Source organism: Marmota flaviventris, chromosome 14, assembly GCF_047511675.1.
Source record: "Marmota flaviventris isolate mMarFla1 chromosome 14, mMarFla1.hap1, whole genome shotgun sequence".
NCBI classification, from domain to species: Eukaryota; Metazoa; Chordata; class Mammalia; order Rodentia; family Sciuridae; genus Marmota; species Marmota flaviventris.
In genome coordinates, this window is record NC_092511.1 from 31,657,646 (window position 1) to 31,680,377 (window position 22,732).

At 38.9% G+C, this 22,732-nt stretch overlaps 1 protein-coding gene across 3 annotated transcripts in view; it reads right to left on the reverse strand.

Moving 5' to 3' along the window:
• Positions 1-471: 471 nt before the first annotated feature.
• The window catches only part of Slc8a1 (solute carrier family 8 member A1), a 364,582-nt gene continuing 342,321 nt past the window's right edge, over positions 472-22,732 (reverse strand). For all 3 annotated transcript variants that reach the window (XM_071601522.1, XM_071601523.1, XM_027934398.2), the window contains one exon: positions 472-3,856. In XM_071601522.1, the coding sequence (XP_071457623.1) occupies positions 3,480-3,856 (377 nt within the window). In that variant the 3' untranslated portion in view covers positions 472-3,479. The remainder of the gene's footprint in view (positions 3,857-22,732) is intronic.

Here is a 22,732-nt window from a genome sequence, read left to right on the forward strand (position 1 = left end):
AAAGAACAATTTACTTCCGTGTCCCTTGGGAAATAATTACACTTCCCATGATCAGTTTTATTTGGGTTGAAGGATTTGATTTAATACACTGCATGCTAAAAAGCTGCCTGACTTGCAACTGTTTATGGGTTCATTTTCTTGGAGGCAGGAAGGATGAAGATAGAATTGTACTAAAAAGATGTAAAAAAATAGTGAAATGGAGGAACATCCAACATTTATCTCAGCATTATAGGACAGACAAATATTCTGGCTCTGTGTCCTCTTGGGACATTAAAAAGAGAATGTTGCATTACCATAGGGTTGACATTTGCAAGAGTTTGAATACTGGGTGTCTCTTTCATCTGGATGAGGATACCAACTGCACAATAATACCTTTTTGGTTTTTATTTCTTCAAAACATGAAAACAAAAAGATGAAGTCAATGACAATGAGAGAAAACATTGCATACAGACTATGCTGTATCACTAGTGATTAAATCAGAAACAATTAGAAACTTTATTGGTCTGTGTCAATATGTGTACCATTTATAAGGAACAGCACAATTAGTGCATTTCCCCCCTAAAGCTGTGCACAATACACACAAAATAAAATAATCAAACAAATCAAATGAAATAATTTTACACAACTATAATAATAACAACCCTGAATAATGAGAATCGTATTTTCTCTATAGCATGAAAACTGAAAAGGCAAACAAACCAAAATGTTTCAAAATTGAAATCCACCAACAGCAAGAATTTCTTAAGGGTTCTTTTAAAGTGAAGATTCACTATGGGATTACTGACATTCCAAATATGGCTAGAAATGAGTGGAAAATCTTTCTAAAGTTTAAATACCTTGTATCTCTTCCCTTATTTACTTGGTGTTTCTAGGCTAGCTTTCCATTTTTTAAATCTTGGTGGGGGGGCGGAGGAGTGGGTTAGATGTGTCCCTAAAGCAGTCACCAGTGTTGGTTGTCAATGACAGGTCAGAGATGGGTCCTGGAAAAGTACTGTTGCCACATGGTAAAAACTGAGGTTAACTGGGTCTGCTCAGTGATGTGTATCACCACATGATTGCCCTTCTTGGTTTAAAATGGGGAGACACACGTATCTGCAAGTTGGCCAAGCATAAGGAGGGTATTCTTCAAATCTAAACTTTACATCCTCTTAAAGACAATCTTTGATATTTGGATAATTTTATCTATACAATTATGTGTTTATATTAAACATTTTCATAATTGTGTTCATCCTTGCAAGATAAAACTGTTCCCATATGGTTGTGTTAACTTTTACTCATGGAAATAATAATTGGATTCTCTGTGTACCCTGCTGAGGGCAGGAAGCTGGGCTGCCTTGGTCATTCCTTGGGCCCCAGGAAACAGTATTCTACCTGGCCTGTTGAGTGGACGACCAGCATTTCATTATTCACTCCATCACCAAGCATTTAATAAATGGTGAATGGTCATGATTACTGAGTAGATGAAGAGAAAATAGACCTCAACAATGTTTCTTTTTTCGTGTCTTTGAATGAATACAGAAGGCCAGGGATGCCTCCGGCCTGGATTTCCTTAGAGACTGAGAAGTCTCTGAGAGGTGAACAGTCATTCCAATTTTGCTCATTAGTGGAATCACTTTTTGGAATGTTGGGTTGATCTACACTCTTTGGTATTTTGAAATAGAAAGAGCCATTCCTTTTCAAGGGTTAAAACCTCCCAGTGCAATCCTCTGGGAGGCACTAATCTCATTTAATTACCTTCTTTTCATCATAAGTAGAGGAGAAACACTTAAAGGCCCATTGGTTATCTTGGCTTCTTTCCTACTTGGGAACTACTGATATAATCAGAGGAGTCTGGACTGGATGGTGAAAGAAACAGGACTCAATAATGCCTTTTACATAAAAAAATAAAATGAACAGACCAATGCCATCTAACATCTGTGCCAGACAGAGCAGATGTGCAATAAATACTTTGGGGGAAGGGATGTTGTGGACATGGTGGTTCTAAAAGCCAGGCATATCCCACGCATTCACTTCTCTCCAACACCTTTCTCTTTGGCCTTCCTGAATTAATGGGTGATTCACAGAGGCCTCTGATATGTTCCACGTGGCTAATTTTCCATAAAGATCTTTGTAGGTTGCCTGCTAGCCTCTCAATAACTTTAGCTTTTCCCACAAGACTGTTATTGCTTCTTAGAATGAATGTGCATGAAAAAATGAGCCATTTTTCTCCTTTTATCCCTAGTAATAATCAAACTCAATAACAACATGAAAGCAACAATTCAGGTGAAAAGAAAGCTCACTTATGTCTTCAACGCCCAATCAACGTTGCTGAATGGGAGAACAGTATATGCTATACTCTACTATATACAGATACGCTTTGTTTTGTTTTGTTTTTCATCCATGCACTGTGTAACAGGTATCACAACAACATTCCCAAACAGGCACATGAAGAAGGAGCAAATGTTCAGTAGCGACTGGGACAGGATTGTGCGAGCCACGGATACTTTTGAAAATAAAACTGACGGACAATCCCAGGCAGCAGCAGCAACATGGGACTGGGACACATATACTGATGCAAATGGAAAAGGATGATGTGCTTTTTGAATGGGATTATTCTTCCTTTTTGCATGGAGAGTGGGTAAGCAGGAGAGGGCTGGGATGGGACACCTGGGGAGTTACCTGGGTTGGAATGAATAGGGCCTTGTGAATCATAGTCCAGAGTTCAAGAGATAAGAAATAAAGGGTTTTGCATGTTCCTGGGAATCTAGGCACATTATCCTTGTACCTGTTGAACAAGAGTGCCAGGCACCGCATCCTTCAATAACAGACTATATCAAGAACCATCGCTTTTCCTGGCTCCGTCCCAGCTCCCATGCTTCTTCTTGGAGGCAGCGTCAGTCTGCTCACATTGTGGAGAGAAGCATGAAATTTGGTAATAGAGTGAAGATGTGCTGTGCTTCTTTCTTCTTCCACGCCCAGATCCTTTCTTAATCCAAAGTCATTTTTAAAGTGTTTGGAGGAGGTGAGGGAGGGGGTATCTTAATGATTTCAATTTTTACCCCAAACCCATTTACATTTGGATGGGTTATCACCTCTCACAAAGAGAAGCGAAAACCCTGACCCTCCCAACAAAACAAAACAAAAAGCAAAGCCAAACATCAGCCACCTCCTCAACCCCACTGAAAACAAAACAGAAAAACAAGAAAACAAATCAAAGCCTTAACAATTTATGAACCTGGAGAGAGTACAGCTCTTGTAGGGCCGAGCTGCAAATATGGCCCTGCCTCTGCGCCTTGTTCAGCATGATGATGCCCCTGGGAATGGGAGGTGATGGTTTCTGACTTTGGCCCTAGTACAAAGTATGCTCTTGAAGCTGGATTCCATCAGCAGGTAAGTGAACATGACAAATGTCAATTTCCTCTGTTCATTATACATAATTTTTATGTATATATATATATGTATATATATATATATATAAATTTACTATATTTGATGTTCCTTTAGAAGCCTTTTATGTGGCAGTAGGCCTCCAGGGAGGAGAAGAAAATGTACAAGAGCCACAGGAGCACAAAGAGGCAGGATGTAAGGAGCTTGGCAGTCCGGGGCCCACCGAGCTCACCTCCGATTTCTGGTCTCCGCCGATAAAGCAGCACCCCCACATTGATGAAAGCAAAAATGGTGAAGAGAGTGACAGAGAAAGCTAGTGTGCCAGGAGACACTTTGAACTGTTCCCCATTGGCTGCGTGGTAGATGGCAGCGATGGACCAGGCCACGCCGATTCCCAGGAAGACGTTCACTGCGTTGCTGCCTGTGACGTTACCTATGGATGCATCAGCATACTGGTCCTGAGTGGCTGCCACTTTGCTGGCAAAGGTGTCTGTAGAAGAAGAAGAAAAAAAAGGCAATGACACTCAGCCTTTTAAAGATGTCCACAGAGTGCTGGGAGCTTCTAGTGTGGGGTCTAGAACGAAACCGTGGTATAAACCCAGGAACCCAGAGTGAGCTTTGATGTTCCTTTGATTCACGTGGTGAAAAGAACAGGATCTAGATATCAGGAACCAAGGGCTTGGTGCTGTCTATGTTACTGAAGAAGTGATATTCCTCCAGTTCTTTATCCACAGATACCATCATTTTTTGTATACTGAGCTTGCAGGGCAGTATTTTTCAGAGAGTAATCCCAGGCCACCTACACCAGAAACCAGTGGGTCCTTCTATGGGGTGAATGTTATAAGCTGCATTGGGTCATAATCACTGGGGCTGAGGAATCTATTTTAACAGTATCCCAAAAGATTCCACGTCACTACAGGTGAAAATGGGTTCTGGTAGGGATTACTAAAAGATGCTGTGTCAGCAGCTCTTATTTATAGATGAGAAAGTGAAAGTGTCAGGAGAGATTTCCAAAGATTCAAGAGCAAGTCAATAGTAGAATTGAAAAGATTCAAATTATAATAATAGCTGACATTTGCCTAGAGCCTTTGAATAGGAAAGTGGATTCACCTATATGACCACATGGACTGTGATGATGATTTTATGAGGTGAAGAAATGAGGCTTAGACATGATAAGTAATGGGTGTAAATCACACAACTGCTAAGAATTTATGAAGGGCTTGAGCTCTGGTTTTCTGTCTTCAAGGCGCATGCCTGCCAATTGAACCATCTCATCTTTCTCCGTGCCATAAGTACCAATGAGCATCCTCAAAGCTCTTTGTTCACCAACAGTCCTGAATGTATCTTTTTATGAATATAGGGATGTCAGGGTTCACTATTGGGGGTGGGGTGTAGACCATAGTAACTTACACCTTTTGATGAGTAGAACACAGAGGTTTTATCTTGCCTTTACAACTGAGTGTGTGGTCCTGGGCTTCAATTCCTAATCTGTGACAATAGAATACTGATACCCACTTCAGACTGCTACTGTCAAGTTGAAATATTATGTGTAAAATGCCTTCTATGCTTCTTGGTAAGAGTAGCTCTTATTGTTGTTTTGGAAGATAATGTCAACAAGGCAATCTAGAGTAGTTTAAAACCTGGGCTAGGATCTGAAATATCCCCTTTTATTAAGCATGTAAACAGAACTTGCAAGAAACTAAATTTAGGGCTAGAGGTGTAGCTCAGTTGTAGAGTACTTGTCTAGCATTTGGGAGGCACTGGGTTCAATACTCAGCACCACATAACAATAAATAAACAAGTAAAATAAAGGTGTTCATCTACAACTAAAAACATACATTTAAAGAAACTAAATGTGTTGTCTATATGATGCCAAGATACTGGCATCAAAGTCCTTTCAATGACCTGTGCAAAATTCCTTGCTTAGTTTGTTTATAGTAGATGTTAATAACAATCAAATTTAACTCACACTTGCAGTCACTAATGGCCAAGTACTATATTCTTCAAAGTGCTGTATCCACTTCTCTGGAATTCCTGTGGCTCCTAGAATGCTCTGTGCAGGCAGATAGTTGTATGCTACCTGGTCTAGTTTCTCTCCTCTGTCGTTATTCTGTTGCCACAATTGCTCCTTGGTAAATAGCCGTGGGGGACAATCCACAAAGCATGAAAGTTTATACGAGCCTATAGATTCTCTACTTTATGATGGGGAAGAAAGTTACTTAGGTCGATTGGAGGCTATTGCATCTGAATATCACATTCTTTCTGAAAGGGAATTGATCAGCCCCAAGGGCCTGTCTCATTGATTATGACCTCTGTCTGTGATGGAAAGTAGATATTGCTACTCTTTTATAATTAAGGCAATAACTGTTTATTCTATGCCAGGCACTACGCTATATAGGTTTTATGTATATCCTCATTCAACCCTTTCACAGCCTTAGGGACTGGGTGTTATTATTCCCTGTTTGTAATTTCAGAAACTATATCATTGTGATAGTATGCCTCAGAGACCAAGTCTTGATCAGCCAAATGAGAATTTTTAAATCAAGTCTGTTTGATTTTAAAGTCTATTCTCAGTCCATACCATATTGCCCCTCCCAGGAAGAATAAAAGGTTCCTTTCCACTTACTCCATTTAGGTTGCCCTGTTCCTTCCATTCAGAAACTTTGAAGCAGGTTCTCAACAAATGCCCATTCCTATTTCAGGGGAACAGACTAAAGAAGGTACAGGCACTTGGCTAATTCACCTGCTTGGATTTGTGCTGCTTTGTGCCTTCATGGTCACAGCTTGCAGCCCAGTAGGATTATTACAGAGACTGATGAGTAAAAGCAAAGCCAGACAAATCTTAATGGTCTCTTGCATTTCATTATTAAGAGTTCTTCAAAGGTGCTGCTGCAGCAGTGTCAAAAGGAAGAAAAAAAAATCTTTTGCTTTTCTTCTTCAAGGACAGGCAGTGGAGCAAAGAAAGTAAAAGAACAAGAGTCTAAGGCAGGAGAGAGCAGTTTACAGCTCAGCTGCTGCCCAGAAACACCTGAAACATTATTCTGAGCTAGCCCTGGCTGATGGTGAACAGATGGCCACATTAGGCAGGGCCCTTTTGGGATGTAGGTAGTCCGCTCATATGCTGTAGGGACAGGTGACCTGGCTGTTGCATCGCACAAACCTGCATACATCCCTGGCACATGGTACAGAGCACACTGTCCTATCTCCACTCAGAAACCCTAGACATTCCAGATGGCAGCCTTTACCTCTGCACCAGAAAGGAAAGAGGTGTAAAGGTCAAAGAATCCTGGGTCCAGAGGCCTGAACACCCAGACCAGGCCTACACCCTGAAACGAAGGGCATACCAGGTGTGTGGCAATTTCCTCCCCCTCCAGCTATTTTTCAATAGCCTATTTATGTGAATATTACATGAAAATTCTTACTTGTAAAAATAGGTTCCTATTTTCAAATGCTTTTCTCTAGAGTCCCTAAGATTTAGGAGCCAAACTGACTAGCTCATCACATAAATAAAACATGTTCTGGGCCTCTTGGAGTCTGGTAGATTTTATTTACCTGGATTAGGCATCAGTCTTTTGTCTATTTTTAGTTTCGACTCAAAAACTATGTTTTAAAAAAATTGTAGGAACACATGCAGATCCAAACCATTAACCTTAGCTCCAACAGAGATAACTCTCTTCTCCAAATGAAGTGGGAAGGAATCTCCCCAAATTACCTTCTGTTGCTGCTTTGCTGCTTAGTGCCCAGAGAAACACATCCCACGCCATATGTTGGGCACCACCAGCTCCTACCCTCAACACTAAGCCTGGAACCTGCCTGTGGTCGAACAAGGCAAATGCCTTTTCCCAAAGTAAAATTCAAGAAGTAACTGCTGCCTGGTCTCAGAGGGATATAAACATATTCAGAGCTTGGTTCATTAAACACAAAAATAAGGGAGTCATATTTCTTACGTGATTAGCATAAATTAAGACATCTTGACAATTCAGTGTGTATGTGTGTTTGTGTGTATTTATATGCCCACACTATTATGAATGTCTTATATATGTATGAGTGTATGTCTCTCTCTCTATATATATATATATATTTTTTTTCCTACATATACACCCAAGGTTAGGCTTCTGATTGTAATTTTTAATTCCAGCCTTGATATCTAATACATCTTCAATTAGTTTTATAGTCTCTGACTTTTGATTCTATCTTCTTGATACATATAACTGTAAATAAGAGAAAATTTGTTTAGATGGCAACGTGGCTCAAATGGAGCCATATATCACAAAGTTGGGACAAAACTGTTCTCTGTAGACCTGGTTCAAGTTCACTGTATATAACTTGGTCAAGTCACTTCACTTTTTTAGATTATAGTTTCCTCACCTAAAATGAAGAAATTAGATGAGAAGATCTCTAAAACTCTCTCTACTCTCACTGTTTGGGTAGTCAGCAAAATACACCAGAATACTAAATCCATATATATGCTTTTGATGCTGTTTTCTTTCTGTACAAGCAGTACATGATTGCTCTTCTTCAACAGAATTGACTAATGCTATTCTCATTGAGCAAATATATTACTTAAGTGAAGTATATGAAGATCTTGGGAACAGAGATTTCAAGACCTAAAGATTTTTCCATTGATCAAACTGTGATAACATTTATGAAATTAAATCACATAGCAGTATTTTGCCTTCTAAAATTAGGTACAAAGTGTTGTCAGAATTATTTACTTCAGCTCACTTTATCAGTCATCTCTTTCCATGAGGGAGGCTGTGGCATAAATGGGAGCAGAAAGGCCTATATTTCAAAGGCTGTTTAATGTCACACTGTTGCATCAGAATTACTTGGAGAGCTGGGCATGGTGCTACATGTTTGTAATCCCAGCAGCTAGGGAGGCTGAGGCAGGAGCATCAAAGTTCAAATCCAGACTCAGCAATTTAGTGAGACCCTAAGGAACTTAGACCCCATCTCAAAATAAAACATAAAAAGGGCACGGGATATGGCTCAGTGGTTAAGTGTCCCTGGGTTCAATCCATGGTACCAAAACAAAAACCAAAATTAGTTAAAGAGCTTTATTTTATTATTATTCTTTTAAATGTAGATATGGGGTTCTACCCTAGACCTACTGTAGATTCTCTGGGGAAAGGAGTCAGGGACATATCTTTTAAAAAATGGCTTGGTTAGGGGAAGGTTAGAGAACCAAATTCTAGGACATGGAAATAGGAGGAATTGCTTCAAGTGTCCAGTTTGGGGGGTCTTTCTGGGAGGACGTTTGCATTTCAGGAAAGCAGATAACTGGGAAGAGGTCAGCTGGTCTCTCTCAGAAATGTTGGTGCCCTCAGATAGGATCCTTTTGCGCATAAACCAACTTGGGTGGGCTGGATAGAGGTGCTGGGGCTGTCTAACTCTACTGCTTCCCTCTCTTCTTGTGCTATTTTAAAGTCTATTTCAGCACAGCTATGCTGAAAGGCAAGGGAAGGGGAGGAATCCACCAAAATCAGTTGGATTTTCGATCCTCTATGTAAAGGAGATAAGGCACCGTGCTTATCCACTTCGTGGAGTTTGAAGGAAATGAGTTAACATGCCTGACAGTAGAACAGATTCTATCCCTTTATGAGTACTCAGTGTTATTAGCTATTTTTATAAACAGCACAGTCAGAGAATCTGTAAGTATAGGGAATTTATGAATTACATTGATAATTCTTAACTTTGGGGGAATTATAACACCCTTTCAAAAGATCTTTTAACTTTACAATCCTATGCATTTAAAAATGTGACAGTTGCTGGGCAAGGTGGCACACACCTATAATTCTAGTGGCTTGGAAGCTGAGACAGGAGACTCTCAAGTTCAAAGCCAGTCTCAGCAATGGCCAGGCATTAAGCAACTCAGTGAGATCGTCTGAAAATAAAATACAAAATAGGACTGGGGATGTGGCTCAGTGGTTGAGTGCTCCTGAGTTTAATTGCCAGTGCCTCCCCACCAAAAAAAATTAATAATAAAGTGTGATAGTGCATAAACATTCTGAAAGATCAAAGAGATTCTTACCAATTTTATTTTGAACATTTCATAACACTTACGTCATAGAAAGACATTAGAGATCTTCTGGTGTAAGGCCTTAATCTTATTAGTGACTATAAAGCAGGCTCTTGCTTAATGCATTTAGTTCTCTCTATTCTTTCCTCCCTTCTGTCTTGCCTCCTTCTGTCTTGCTCTTTTTGAATTGAAACAGAAATAGTTTCCTTGCATGCTAATTCTTCTGCTGTTGCTGAGGGCCTTAAACAGGTTTTTGTCTTGAGGTGTGACATTCATTTACCCCGACTCCCTCACTCACATACACACACACTTGCTTTACTGGTTCATGTGAAAAAAATTCAGTGATTTCCAATTTCACTTGGCTTCTAAGTGAAATTTCAGGAAGCAGGAAATTACTGATATTTGATTGATTAATGGCCAGCTGGGAAAGGAGTTGTAGAAACTGAAAAAGGGAAAAACACTTCAAATTTCTTCCTATGAAAGTTTTCCCTGAAGAGAATGAAAAAGAATACAGACAGTGACATGACCTATTTCTAGAAGAGTTAGGTAAAAAACTCAAGAGGACCTGTGTTGGCAGGATCAGAGCCCCTGCTTCTAGCTATTTTTAGTCCACAGCAGCAAATCAGAATCAGCAGGACAGCTTTGGAATATTGCAGCTTGCTAGCCCACCCTGACTTTTTGCTTAACTGGTCTGGGATGGGACCAGGCTCTCTCAACCAGCCTGAGAAACCATAGCTGTGGTTTTCTCATCCCTGAAAGGGGAACAATTGCACCTCCACTAGATTAATGAAGGCAACAAAATATGGAATGGTTTTGACATATGATCTGCAAAAATCAACCATTTTATTATTAAATGACAATTATTTTCCTATGTTAACTTGAAGATGTGCATTTCCCAAAGGTATCCCTGAGGCTTAGTCTTCCTATTGCATATCCTAAATCTTGTATATTTTAAGTCAAAGAAAGGAATAAATTTTAATTAAAGGAGCAAACTCAGCTCAACCTATGGAGTTTATTTTTCAGGGAACACAAGAACATGACTGTGTTATTTGGTTTACTTTCCAAACAGTAATTTGAAATATGTTCTTAACAGAAGGTAATCCTCCAGTCTTTTAATACACCTAGAATAAGATTATTCTTCAGTGTAATTTTTCACAAGTTCTCAAAAGAGGATCTAATATTCTCCTTCCTTGTTCAAATCCCTAGATTCATGGAGTTTGATAAAATTTGCTAAAAATTCTAATTCTTTGATGTCAAATAGACATTCAGGAACTTTTGAAGAACTCTAATAAGGTTTATGGGAATTATGTCACTGAATTGCTTTGTCAGTCATTCCACCCTCTCAACTTGGCCAGGAACAAAACCCCCAATAAACTAGCTGATTCTGCAGAAAAGTAGCAGTGTTCCATCCTGATTGGCTCTTGAGACAAAATTAATATGGCTCTGGGAGGACCAGATTGTGTATGCTGGGCAGACTTGGTGCCTTCACTTTAGAGGCCTGCTTGTTCACTGGCAGACATAAAAAAGGCTGATGGCAGATTATAGTGGTTGAAGGTGTGCTTGATCAAGTAAGGAGGATGAAGGTAGCTGCCTGATTTGAGAGAAGTCTTCTGGTTTTGGTCACAGCAGGTGAGCAGGTAGATGAATGAGGACTGTGTCATTCCCATTGGTTATTCTTGGCATGATGATATCTAGTAGGCTGAGGCTAAAGTAGATGACTAATTTGTTAGCCTCTGTTACCCTGTGGGTGATCACTGTTGTTATTGAGGAATGCTGGTCCTAGTCTGCATAGTCTAGTTGTGGTAGCAAAGAGCCCAAGCTATGGAGTAAGATCTGGTCCTATTCTCATTTGCCATTTACTAACTCATTAACCTCATGAACTTCTACTCTTTCACCTGTAAAATAGGGATGTAAGTAGTCATTTATATGGCTATTAAAATTATTAAAAGAAACAGTGTAAAAAGGTTTAGGAAGGTACCTGGAAATTAACAGGTACAAAACAAATGTTTCCTGTTATTATGTTTTCATAATTCTTCCTGTAGTAAGAAAGAATGAGGTGAAAATATTAAAAGATTTTATCATGGTTTCTTCCAATTAGGTGGTTTAGGGTTAATACACTTTATGTAGGCTTATGGGAGAATGAGGCTCTGTCCATGGTATTCAGCAATGGTGGTGGTGAGAAGCACAACAATAGTGAACATTTACTGCGGCTTACTAGTTTACTAGGCTAGGCACTATCTATGGATTCTTATTTAAACCCAAAACAACTTTCAAAGGTATAATTATTATCCCCACTTTATAAATAATAAAAGTAAAGCCCAGGACATAAGAAAGTTGTTCAAAGATATACAGCCAGTAAGATATTTGGTCCAAAGGAGTATGATCCTAGCTGGAGTCCAAAGCTCTTAATCACAAATCCATGGGGGTAACTGTAAGTACTGGGATACATGCTACATCTTAAATTTGAAAGTGACTAAAGGGTTCCTAGAATACATCACTTCCAATTCCCACTCTAACTACTTGGTGTTAAAGCAGTTGATGATTTGAAAGAAAATGAATAAGATTGTTCTATTTAGAAATATAAGTCTGACTCCTTTAGCAAAATATTATATTAGAATGGATCAGAAATAGACAAGAAGGAACTGTTTTCATGGAAGTCCTTTCATCCTTTTAGAATAATAACAAAGAACAGTGACTGATAAAGTAATCTTTATGTTCTATGTTCCTGGATTCTCTCAGCATTACATTTACACTATCTTCATATTATAATAAAAATGGGCTCAAGTGAACCTATTTTTAAAATAGCATGAAGTTTTTGCTATTTCCAGTTTTGAACCATGATGCTATTACTTTTATAATAAAACTTTATTTTAATGAAACAAAGTCTATGAGAGCAAAACATTAAAAAGATTAAAGTTCAGCCACATTTGGCTAATTTTGAAAAGTAAAAAAGCAAGGGCCAATCTGGGGTTAAAATAAAATAGCTGCATTAGTTGTCATTTTCCTAAGCTAACTGGTTTGTTATTACATAGATAAAACTGAAACTCACTTCTTGCCTGGAAAAAAAATCCAGGTCTGCCCTGCACTGGATGCCTTCCTCTGACTTGATTCTTCCTTCTCAATAATCTCCCCCCTCTTTTTCTTTCTTAACCCTCATGGCATTGGAAGCCTGGTTCTTTCCTTTATGCTTTGTTCTTTCTGGAACATCTGTCTCCTCCCTGAATCTTCTCAAATTCTCTTACCTTCATGTCCTACTTTAGAGATTGCAAAGCCATAGGTGCCCTATGCTTGCTCAAGCTAGAAAGCTGAGAAGAATGAGACAGAAAACTAAACAGTGACCTCATTCTCACCCTACAGTCAGCCTTAATGGGTTATGAAGGGAGCTTCTCCATTGGCAGGATTACACTGGTGTGATTCTGGCCCTAGGATACTTACCCAGTTCTTTATTCCACATAGGCACTCTTTTTGAAGGGATGGTTTTGGGAATTTTAAGTTCAGAAAACATGAACACTCTTAAAAGTAAGCAAATGGAGGCAATTCCATAGAAAAGCTATCATTGCCTACAAACTCAATCCAGTATCCGAGGGAGCAGGTGACAATCACAGACAGGTGAGACTTGATAGGGCTTTAAAAAGTTCTGGTAATTTACCCATTTTGGCTCCCACCTTGCTGTGATTTGGTGTGAAATTTCCCCCATTAGCTCATTCCTCTAGTTTAATCATGTTACGCAAAAAAAAAAAATGTATATGTCTATAAAAACTTGAAAAATTTATAAGTTCATTGGTCTAGCAATTCTATTATTGAATATTTAGAAATAATTTTACAAGTCTGTAAGTTTATGTAAGGGATGAGTCAGGGCAGGGATTTTATGCTAGAGGAGAATTAGAAACAACTAATTTATCTATTGTTTTCAATAAATTATAACTTTACATAACTAAATTATGCAACTATTAAAATCATGATGTAAATGTACACTAACCAACAAAGAAAAAGTGTTCATTGATGCACCACTAAGAAAATGGGTGATCTAACTATACATAGCATCCATTAAAAAGCATGGATAAATATGTAGTATTTATCTGTGTACACATTTTTGCAAATTATTTGAAAGTTCTGGAATGCAAATGGGTGGAAAGATTGCATGATTCGTTTTCTCATTGTTTATGAATATTTCCTATTATTTACAAAAGGAATATGTTGTCTAGAGTATTATTAAAGGCTAAAAATATACATTAATATACATTAAAATAGACTCCTGTAAATAACATGGTCTATCTGAGATGAAATGGGGATTGAGTTTCAACCTTTTTCTTGTCCTTTCAAGTGACAGCAGTCAGGATTATGCTAGAGGGCTCCTTAGGTGGCAAACATCAGACATACTACCTATAGAGCAGGGGCATGTCAAATGGTATGGAGGCTGAGGAGTGGATAGTGGAACAGATCAAGAGGAGATATTCTGCTCATCAGGGGCTGGCCTGGGGTTCAGAGATAAGAAAGTGCCCAGGACAGGGCACAAAGTGGGATGAGAATCCTAAAAACAACTCTATCCACTATGAAAGTTTGCCAATGACCAGCTGTGAGAAGACATGCTTATGTTTTTCTTCCCAACCATTCCTGTTTACTTCTTACCTTTATATTTTTGTGTTACAATGACATTACATTTGCCAACAGTATGTTTTATTGATTTTGACCCACAACATTCTTTTGCTTATTCATTTAGCCTGACAAATACTTTTTTCACAAGCTTGTTAAGAGATTTGTGCTCTTGAGACATCTGGAAAGGGGATGTAATACCCAAGTCTTTCGTCTTGTGTACTTAGGCTCTTCCTAGATATGTAATTCATAATGCAAATACCAGATAATAAAGCACAGGGCTCCACCTAAGCTGCTAAGGGTACACAATGAAGTTGAGCTCTTGGGTATAATTTCCTCCCCTCTCTCCCCGGCACGTATTACAGAAGTTTCAAAAATGTCTTCAGACAAGTATCTCTTATATCTCATGCAATTTCCAGACCCTTCTAATGGATATTATCCTATTTTCCATTCCCAACAATTCTAAGGTGGTAGCGGGGTGGGGACAGCTGCTCTCAGTCTCACTTTTTCAGGAGAGGAAACAGAAACTTAGGGGTCAGTGCCAGAGGTGAATCCGAATTTCCACCCTGTGATTTCCTGGTGTCCAGAGCCTCATGCTGTTGGCTCAATTCCAGGATCCTTCATCAACCTGACAGATACTGCCCCCTTTTCTGAACCTGATAACTAATATACATTACCTAACTCCGAGGCTTCTATAGGCATCAAAGAGATACATCATACAAACGTATTTCTTAGCCAATGAAGCCATACAAATGTAGTTACTCTTGGAATTTTTGTGTTTAGTGCAAATTCTCCATCCTCATGACACCATCATTAATCACTGATGCCTTCGTGGGATCATGTATTGGATATAACAAAGCCATAACTAACCCAGAATATCTAGATTTGGGAGGAGGTGAGAGAGGTCAGTGAGAAAAAGCCAGGGTACTGGATAGAGCACACATGGTAGCGGGTGACATTGAGAGTAGCAACTACCAGAGAGAAAAGGAAAACACTAAGTAATTCAAAGGCATTTTGTATGAAGTGGGAGGCAAGAAAAAAATAATACGTTTTCCCAGTTTTGAGGACTAGACCTGCCTGATAAATCTGCAGGAGAAGAAACAGAGGTTTAAGTGTAATTTGCTAAAAATTAATGGCACAAGGGGTCAAACCATCCTATTAAAATACTGCCCCAACCCTATGCATAAAGACTATTCCTTGACTTCATGAGCCTGTTTTATTTGCTTCTTGACAATGTCCATCTTTGTTCCCTGAGCATTTACCATATTATTTAGTACCAGTCTCCTCCCACTGGAGTATGTACTCTGTGGGATTAGAAAACCATCTGGCTTGCATCCCTCTACCTCCCATGTGGAAGAGTGCTAGTACAGAGTGGGTACTAGTGAAAGATTTGCAGAATGAATGAACAGGAGTGCAGAATGGATTTGAAGCCAATGCCTTCCACCAGATCCTACTGCTTCCTTTTAAAAATTATTTTATAAATATGGTTTCCATCTCTTTTCTAATGTGTTTATGACTGATGCAGAAGGGAAGAATACTTGAATATTTGATGATCAAGAATGCCATATTGGCTGGGAGCAGTGGCACACATCTGTAATCCTAGCAGCTCTGGAAGCTGAGGTGGGAGGATCACAAGTTCAAAGCCAGCCTCAGCAAAAGCGAGGTGCTAAGCAACTCAGTTAAGACTCTGTCTCTAAATAAAATACAAAATAGGGCTGGGGATGTGGTTCAGTGGCCGAGTGCCCCTGAGTTCAATTCCCAGCCCCCTCCACCCCCAAAATAATGCCCCAACCTGCTGGGGCTTCCTAATTAGCTGTGGGAATTGTCTATGAGAATGAAGTTTTTTATGCTGAATATTTCTTGTCACTACTTTTCCACTGCCAACTTAGCTCTGGTGTAGAAGCTGAGAATCTGTACTCTCAGGACAAGACTACTCAATATAGAAGTTATTGATGTCAGATTCTTCTATAGAGGTGGCGCTTCTCTACCTAACTGTGGAGCTCCAGAGGGACAAACCACAGGGCAGGCAACACCTCCAAGATGTCTGGGGCAGATGTCTGCCTGCCCTCCAGCAATCTGAGCTACAAGTGGGTTTGACAAGTGGGTTATTTCGGGGATTCTGGTTTGCCGTGTTTCAGCTTTTGGAAGCCTCTACACGTATAGAATCTTCACAGAAGGAGATTTTCATGACCATCTAACACATTTGTTGTTATTTGTCACTTTGCAACTATAACTCAGGATTGACAAGCTATAATTAGTCCTCTGCTGAGCCTATTTGCAGACCCCATTGGATATCATTTTAGTTTGAAACTACAACAAGTCTTGCTTTTTGTTGTCTCAACCCATGATTTTTTTTTTTTTTTACTATGATAACCTAATAATAGCATGTGATTTATGAAAGACCAGGACAAGAAGCCCCCTGGGCTCCAGAGGAGGGGGGGAAAGAAAACAAACACAACACATAATTTTGTGGTTGTAAATAATAGAACCAAAATAAGCTGTTTTCTCTTTGTAAATAAAATACAGAATTTACATTTGCTGAGCTAAACGAAGGTTATCAAATATCGTCATTAGTAGATTTAGCTTTTTTTTTTTGGATCATGTGCTGGAAAAGGCAGAATAATGCAAGGCATTTTGTGGATTTAAACACTATTTTGTAGTGAAGCAGAGTATAAACAAGTAATATATAGCTTGTGTTTCATTACAGAGAGAGGGCAGGATGTGGGGTCCCTGTGCTGAGGAGCAACGATGGCATTCCAGCTGGCACTGTGTATAAATGCCAAGCAGCATGATTTCATATCTATAATATGCACTATCCCAAACAGATATTAAAATTCTTTTATAGCCACATGTAAGATTTGCCTTTTAAATTGAGTTAGCATTTTATTTGTCCTCTCTTCTAAAAATACCAATGAGCTTACATTTATTTTGTTGCTCATACAGAACCCGTGATGTGGTAAGTAAGTTACATTTCTTACAGCCCAAATTTTCTTCTTTGAATTTAGCAGCCACATGTCATTCTTTGCACAGGGAGATCATGCCCATGGCTTCCTATTAATAGCCATTGATAATACTAGGTCTTTTCATGCTCTTCTAATGGTTGTGATGGATTTGCATTGATCAAGGGCCAGCAGCCAGCATTTATCAGGTGACACTCTGTGACTATGGATGAGAAGCTGAAATTATGAGTCACTTGCTTAGCACTGTGTTGTGATCAACTGACTGGATTGGTCAAGGACATTTAGCATTTATATATCATCAAAATGGGTTGTTACCCTAATATCTCCTATTGGTAATTCTCTGTGCCATTGTATAATTCTTTCCCCCAGAAATTTGTAAATATAAGCTAAGATTATTATTGTTGGAGAAAGAATAGTGGGATTATTTTTTAAAATGTACAAATCCATAAATACCTATAATTGCACACTTTTAGTTCACAAATTGTGTAGAGATTTTGTAATGAAGAAAATAAAATAATTTAAAAATTTTAAAGAATCATGGTAAATTTCAAATTTAGTTTGAAACTACAGCAAGTCTTGATGTTTTATGAAGAGGAATTACAATTACTATCAGATAGAGAATCCATGATATTTTTATGTTAAAACTCGTTCTTGTGAAATATTGAGAAAAGACAGACCTATAGAGCCAGGAAATATACTAGTGATTGCCTGGGGTTGGAGGTGAAAATGGGGATTACCTGGAAATGAACATGGGGATCTTATTGGGGGTGATATAATGTTCTAAAACTGGATTAGGGTAATGGCAGCATGACTTAGTGAATTTACTCAAAATCACTACATGGTATACTTCAAATTGGTAAGTTTTGCGGGATATAAATTATGATTCAATAAAGCTGTTTAGAAATCTAGGCTGAGCTTGCATTTAAAGCACAAAAGTGGTCCTTGAAACTTTTCATGACCTTATTCTCAAATGTGAATAGAGAGAAATGAAAATCACCAGCTCAATATTATTTACAAGTCATTCATTAGAGGTCTATTCTTGTTAATCTCTATAGAGCAAAAAGGCCTAATACTTTTGCTATTCTTTATGCCCTCTTCCTTTGAAATTCCATCTGAGACTATAAATAAGGAGAAGTTTACATTCATTTACATCATGCATGCATAACATCAACCCTGAAAACACAAAGCACACACACACACACACACGTATGCACACATACATATATGTGTACAAAATTATGGTTCTGCCAAGTGTCCTTGTTTGGCAGTCCTAGAGTAACTGAGAAGTCCCAGATAGAATAAGATATTTTTAGCCCCCTTTTCTTATCCTGTGACTATTATGGGATTGAGTGGAATTGGCTGGTGTGGGATTGGGGCATTAATCTAGAGACTCTGCAAGGCTTCAGACTGGGCATGACACATGCTGAATATCCTGGCTCCTTGGTCCACCTCTTGGCAGATGAAATCACTGTTATTATCCTCCTCACACTCCAGCCTTTTACTCAGTGTTAGGTGCCTGTGTGGTACTGCCCTTTGAGAAAATAAATCAAGGAATGTAATTATCTATTTACTGAGCATATCTTATGCAACCTGGTGTCTGGCTTTCCTTTGCTTCACTCTCTCCTTGTTAATTGTTGCTCTTGTTGGCTTCCTTGATCTCTGGTGACATCACCTATTCTTGGGTAAGTGTATTGGAGAGGAAAGAGCATTTTTACCTCCAGACAACTCCTTGATAAGGAACCTCTTAAGATAAGGTCTAGTGGAAAGCCATTTGAGTGACTAGGCTGACCCGTGCTGCCTCTTGCCGTGTCCCTGGATGGCTTTGCCTCCAGCCCAGCTACAGATACGAGGGTCCATTTTCAGCAGTCCTGACCTTTCTTGATAGTAACGAAATTACCTGCTTATTTTCTGAAAACAAAATATAACCGCTCTTTAGGATCTTCTCGGGGGAACCACACCATAGCCATCAGGAAATTTTGGCTCAGGGGAAAGTAATTCTATTTGCGCTTCCATTTCCGTTGATGTGAAATGTTAATCATCTAATTAAATATGTGTACACACTATGGCGATGGTGCTTCTGGAACACTGGCTATCTGACTTGAAATGCAAGTGTTCAGAGGATAAACCACATGAAGAGTCAGTGCCTTCCCAAGAACTGAAAATATATTGGGAATGTCTACCTCACCAGCATCCCTAGAGTAGGAAAAACAATAAAGACAGGCTGAGAATTTAAATGATTTTTCATTTTCAATGGCTATGATATACTTAAACTAAATGCCCTAGAAGGTCTAAACCCATTCAGGAATACATTGAAATAGAAGGGGAAAGAGATCTAACATTCCTTGGATGTCTACCATAGGCTTGACCCTTTGCTGGGTGCATTATAAATGGGCTGTCTTGTAATCCTCACTGTAACTGTGGAAGAGATTTTCATGTTCCATGATTCAGGTTAAGAAACTGAGGCTTAGAGGAGTTAAGCAATTTGCCTCTGGAGTGTGTCATACATCTAGAAAGTGGAGGGGGAAAGGGTTGGTTTGAAGGCTCATCTATCTGCCTCTAAAGTTCATGTTTTTTTATACCCCCTTGGTGAGCATTTATGAACACTGCACTAAGAGACAACTTTGTGCAATTTTTCTGAGGCTGAGGCTGTTACTAACAAATCAATCTATCTGTGAGCCTTGCACTGGCAACATCATATCTATGTGAATTGGGATGGGATGGGAGGAAATAATTGAGTCAATGTGATTCCCTGCTGTTCTTCAAGGGGGTTTAGATGACTGCAAATCCAGAGTAGCTGGGTGTCACTCTCCACTGGGTTGCTGTGGTGTTCCCTTCTGACTCCATCTCTGTGGTTAAGAAACAGGTAGACTGTGTTTAGTGATGAGCCCTTGGGCAGTGATCTCCAGTGATTCCACTTCCAATCTCCTACTTCTCAGAGACCAGAGCACTGGAACTTGATTTCCAAAGTTGCCAGTGAGCCTTTGCAGAATGTGACTATTGAGAGAGGCTCCCCAATAAGCCCTTCCTGGGCCCCACCCACGCAGGACCTGGAGAAGCTACCACCTGCAGCTTGGTCTATCCTTGGAGTGGCCAATTTCCCTCTGTGTTCACAGCCTTTTGCACATGGTTGTGTGGATGAGGATTGATTGCCTTTTATTCTATTTTTTGCCTGCTATATCAGAACTGAACATCTTTAAAAGAATTTCAGTGTGTACATTTTTTACATTTTAAATGATAAATTTGTAGTTACAGAAGCAGACCTTTATTAATTTATGACAGTTTTGAAGCATGATGTCTACTAGTTGTTTTTGATGCCAACAGGAATAATAACAGTGCCTGAGCTCACTGTCACTCCAGTGTCATATGCTTTAAATGTGGAAAATACTAAAATTGAGGTAAAAGAGAAATGAGTAATTTCAAAAAAAAATGTAAGGTATTTGGAAACAGTGTATATTTCAGCATAATGGTTGCTTGATACAGTGGCTAAGTACCAGATTATAAAATATGAGAGATAATACTGGTTCCAGAAATTATCATCCATATAAACCTGGACTAAATGTGAACAGATCATTTATTCTATATGAACCTGAACTTCCTCACATAGCAAGAAGATCCTGGTGCACACTCTCCTAGAAGCTACAGGGTAGCCTTTAGACAGGGCTGTCACTATCTACATCCATAGATGTGGTACCTGATACATCTCCAGGAGTGTCATTCAGAGTATGGTGCCTCCTTGAGACTTCATTTTTTAACCTTCACAACCACACAAGTTATTTTAGGGTCTTCTGAGAAAGAAAGCAACAGAATATAGAGTAAAGTGCTTGCTATATGAATGTATTTTAGAGTATCTTAGTTTGGGGAATTTTTAGAAGTCAGGAGATTAAAAACTGAAAAATGTAAACCATTAATAGTTCATAATTTTTGTACAAAAAATAATGTTTTCTAGCACAGCGTCAAACAAGTAGATAAATTTCATTTTTGGTCTCAGAGACAAAAATATACTAGTAAATAAGTGAGGAATGTTTGGGAGGTGGCTATATAGCTTCATATCACTTAATGACATAATCTAAATAAGATAATAGATAATATAAACACAGCATTTATGTCCAGTGCCCATGGGAGCTTTATGGTTAATTAAAAGAAAATTTCCTTCCTTGCTCATAAAACTTTTCCTATTTATCCTCCTTTTCTGATGGTTTCCCATTTCTTTTTTCATTGTTTAGAGTTGACCTCAGTGTAAATAATGAGATAATTATGTCCTGCGTTGTATACAAGTTTTCAGTCCACAAAGTGCTCTGAGATCCACAAAGTTACTTAATTCGTCAATTCTGTTTGAATTGTCTGTACCATGCCTATTTTACAGGCGAAGAAACTGAGGCTCAGAGCCAAGAAATCAATTACAGTCACACAGTGAATAAAGATTAGGAGTCCAGGTCCCTGAATTCAGTTCTAAAGCTCTTTTCACTGAACTCCCTTGGGGGCAGGCAGGACAGCATGACCCTAAGAGAACACAGTGAATGGCCAGCAGAACCAGCTTTACATCAAATCCTTCCTGTGGTGTCTAGAAATCAGGGCACATGATATAATTTAAAAATAATGTAAAATTTTCCCCAATTGTGTTTTTCCCCCCCAAGGATCAATTTTAAAAATGGGGAAAAAAGCACAACAACTCTAGATTCCTTTGTTTCCTTTCCTTTCATGCCTTAAAATCTCCAGAGGGAAAAAATTCCTATGTGACAGATTTCAAAGGATAAAGGGACATTGAAAACATTGGAAGGAAACAGAAAATCGACAATGCCAGGGGCTAAGGGGACAGCCTGGAATACTCAACACTCAATTTTTTTAACTTTTCTGGCCCTGTAGTGAGCATCTGGTAAGCTCCAGGGGGCAGTAGGGAAGCATCAGACAGACCCAGCCATGAGGTACAAAGACCAAGGCAAGACATCGGGAAGCAAAATATACCCAATGCATCAACATTTATGTTTTCTCTGTAATAAAGACAAATGCTTAATTCTATATGAATGCAATAGGTAATTGAGATATCTGGAATTGGTATAGAAACTGGAATATCTTGGCCTGATATAACCAAGTTTTTGCCCAAGAAAATAACTGGAAGCTAAAATAATGTACAATTTTAGTTTGTCTCTCATTTTTAAAAGGCTGTGTTCCAAATATTCCTTCTTTTATTTTTTTCCCCTGAATTTTGAGCCAGCTTTTCCATAGAAACAATGTGCTCTGACACAGTTGTGGACCCATGTCAAGTGACAGCAACATGTCTGTTTAGCACTCCACAGAGCATGCCTGGAGTTTTAGAAGTAATGGCCTGAGTGGTGGCTCTAGAAGTGGGGATCATAGGAGAATAAAGAACGAAGAATGCACAAAACTACCTTGCTGCTCATCACAGTTTCCACCAGAGCCAAAATTATGAAAGAGGAAAAAATGCTTCTATCCTGAGGTTCTCCATGCTCTAAAGTTGAATTTTACCCCTTCCTATGGCAATAACCCTCGGATATGTCCTATTCCTCAAGAATAAGACACACTATACAAATATCCACTGTTTACCTCCCTCAATAATTATATCTGATTCTTAGCTGTTTATACAAGGTGTTAGGAAGAAAGTAATCTGATTAAATCAACTCATACTAATGTGTAAATGACTGATTTGTCCATTTTCTTATACATACCACACACATAGTCAAACACTACACATGCACACAATTGCATTTTTTTATGTGTTAGGTGGACATCATCCTAGAAACCAGGAAGATATGTGTGTGTGTGTGTATGTGTGTGT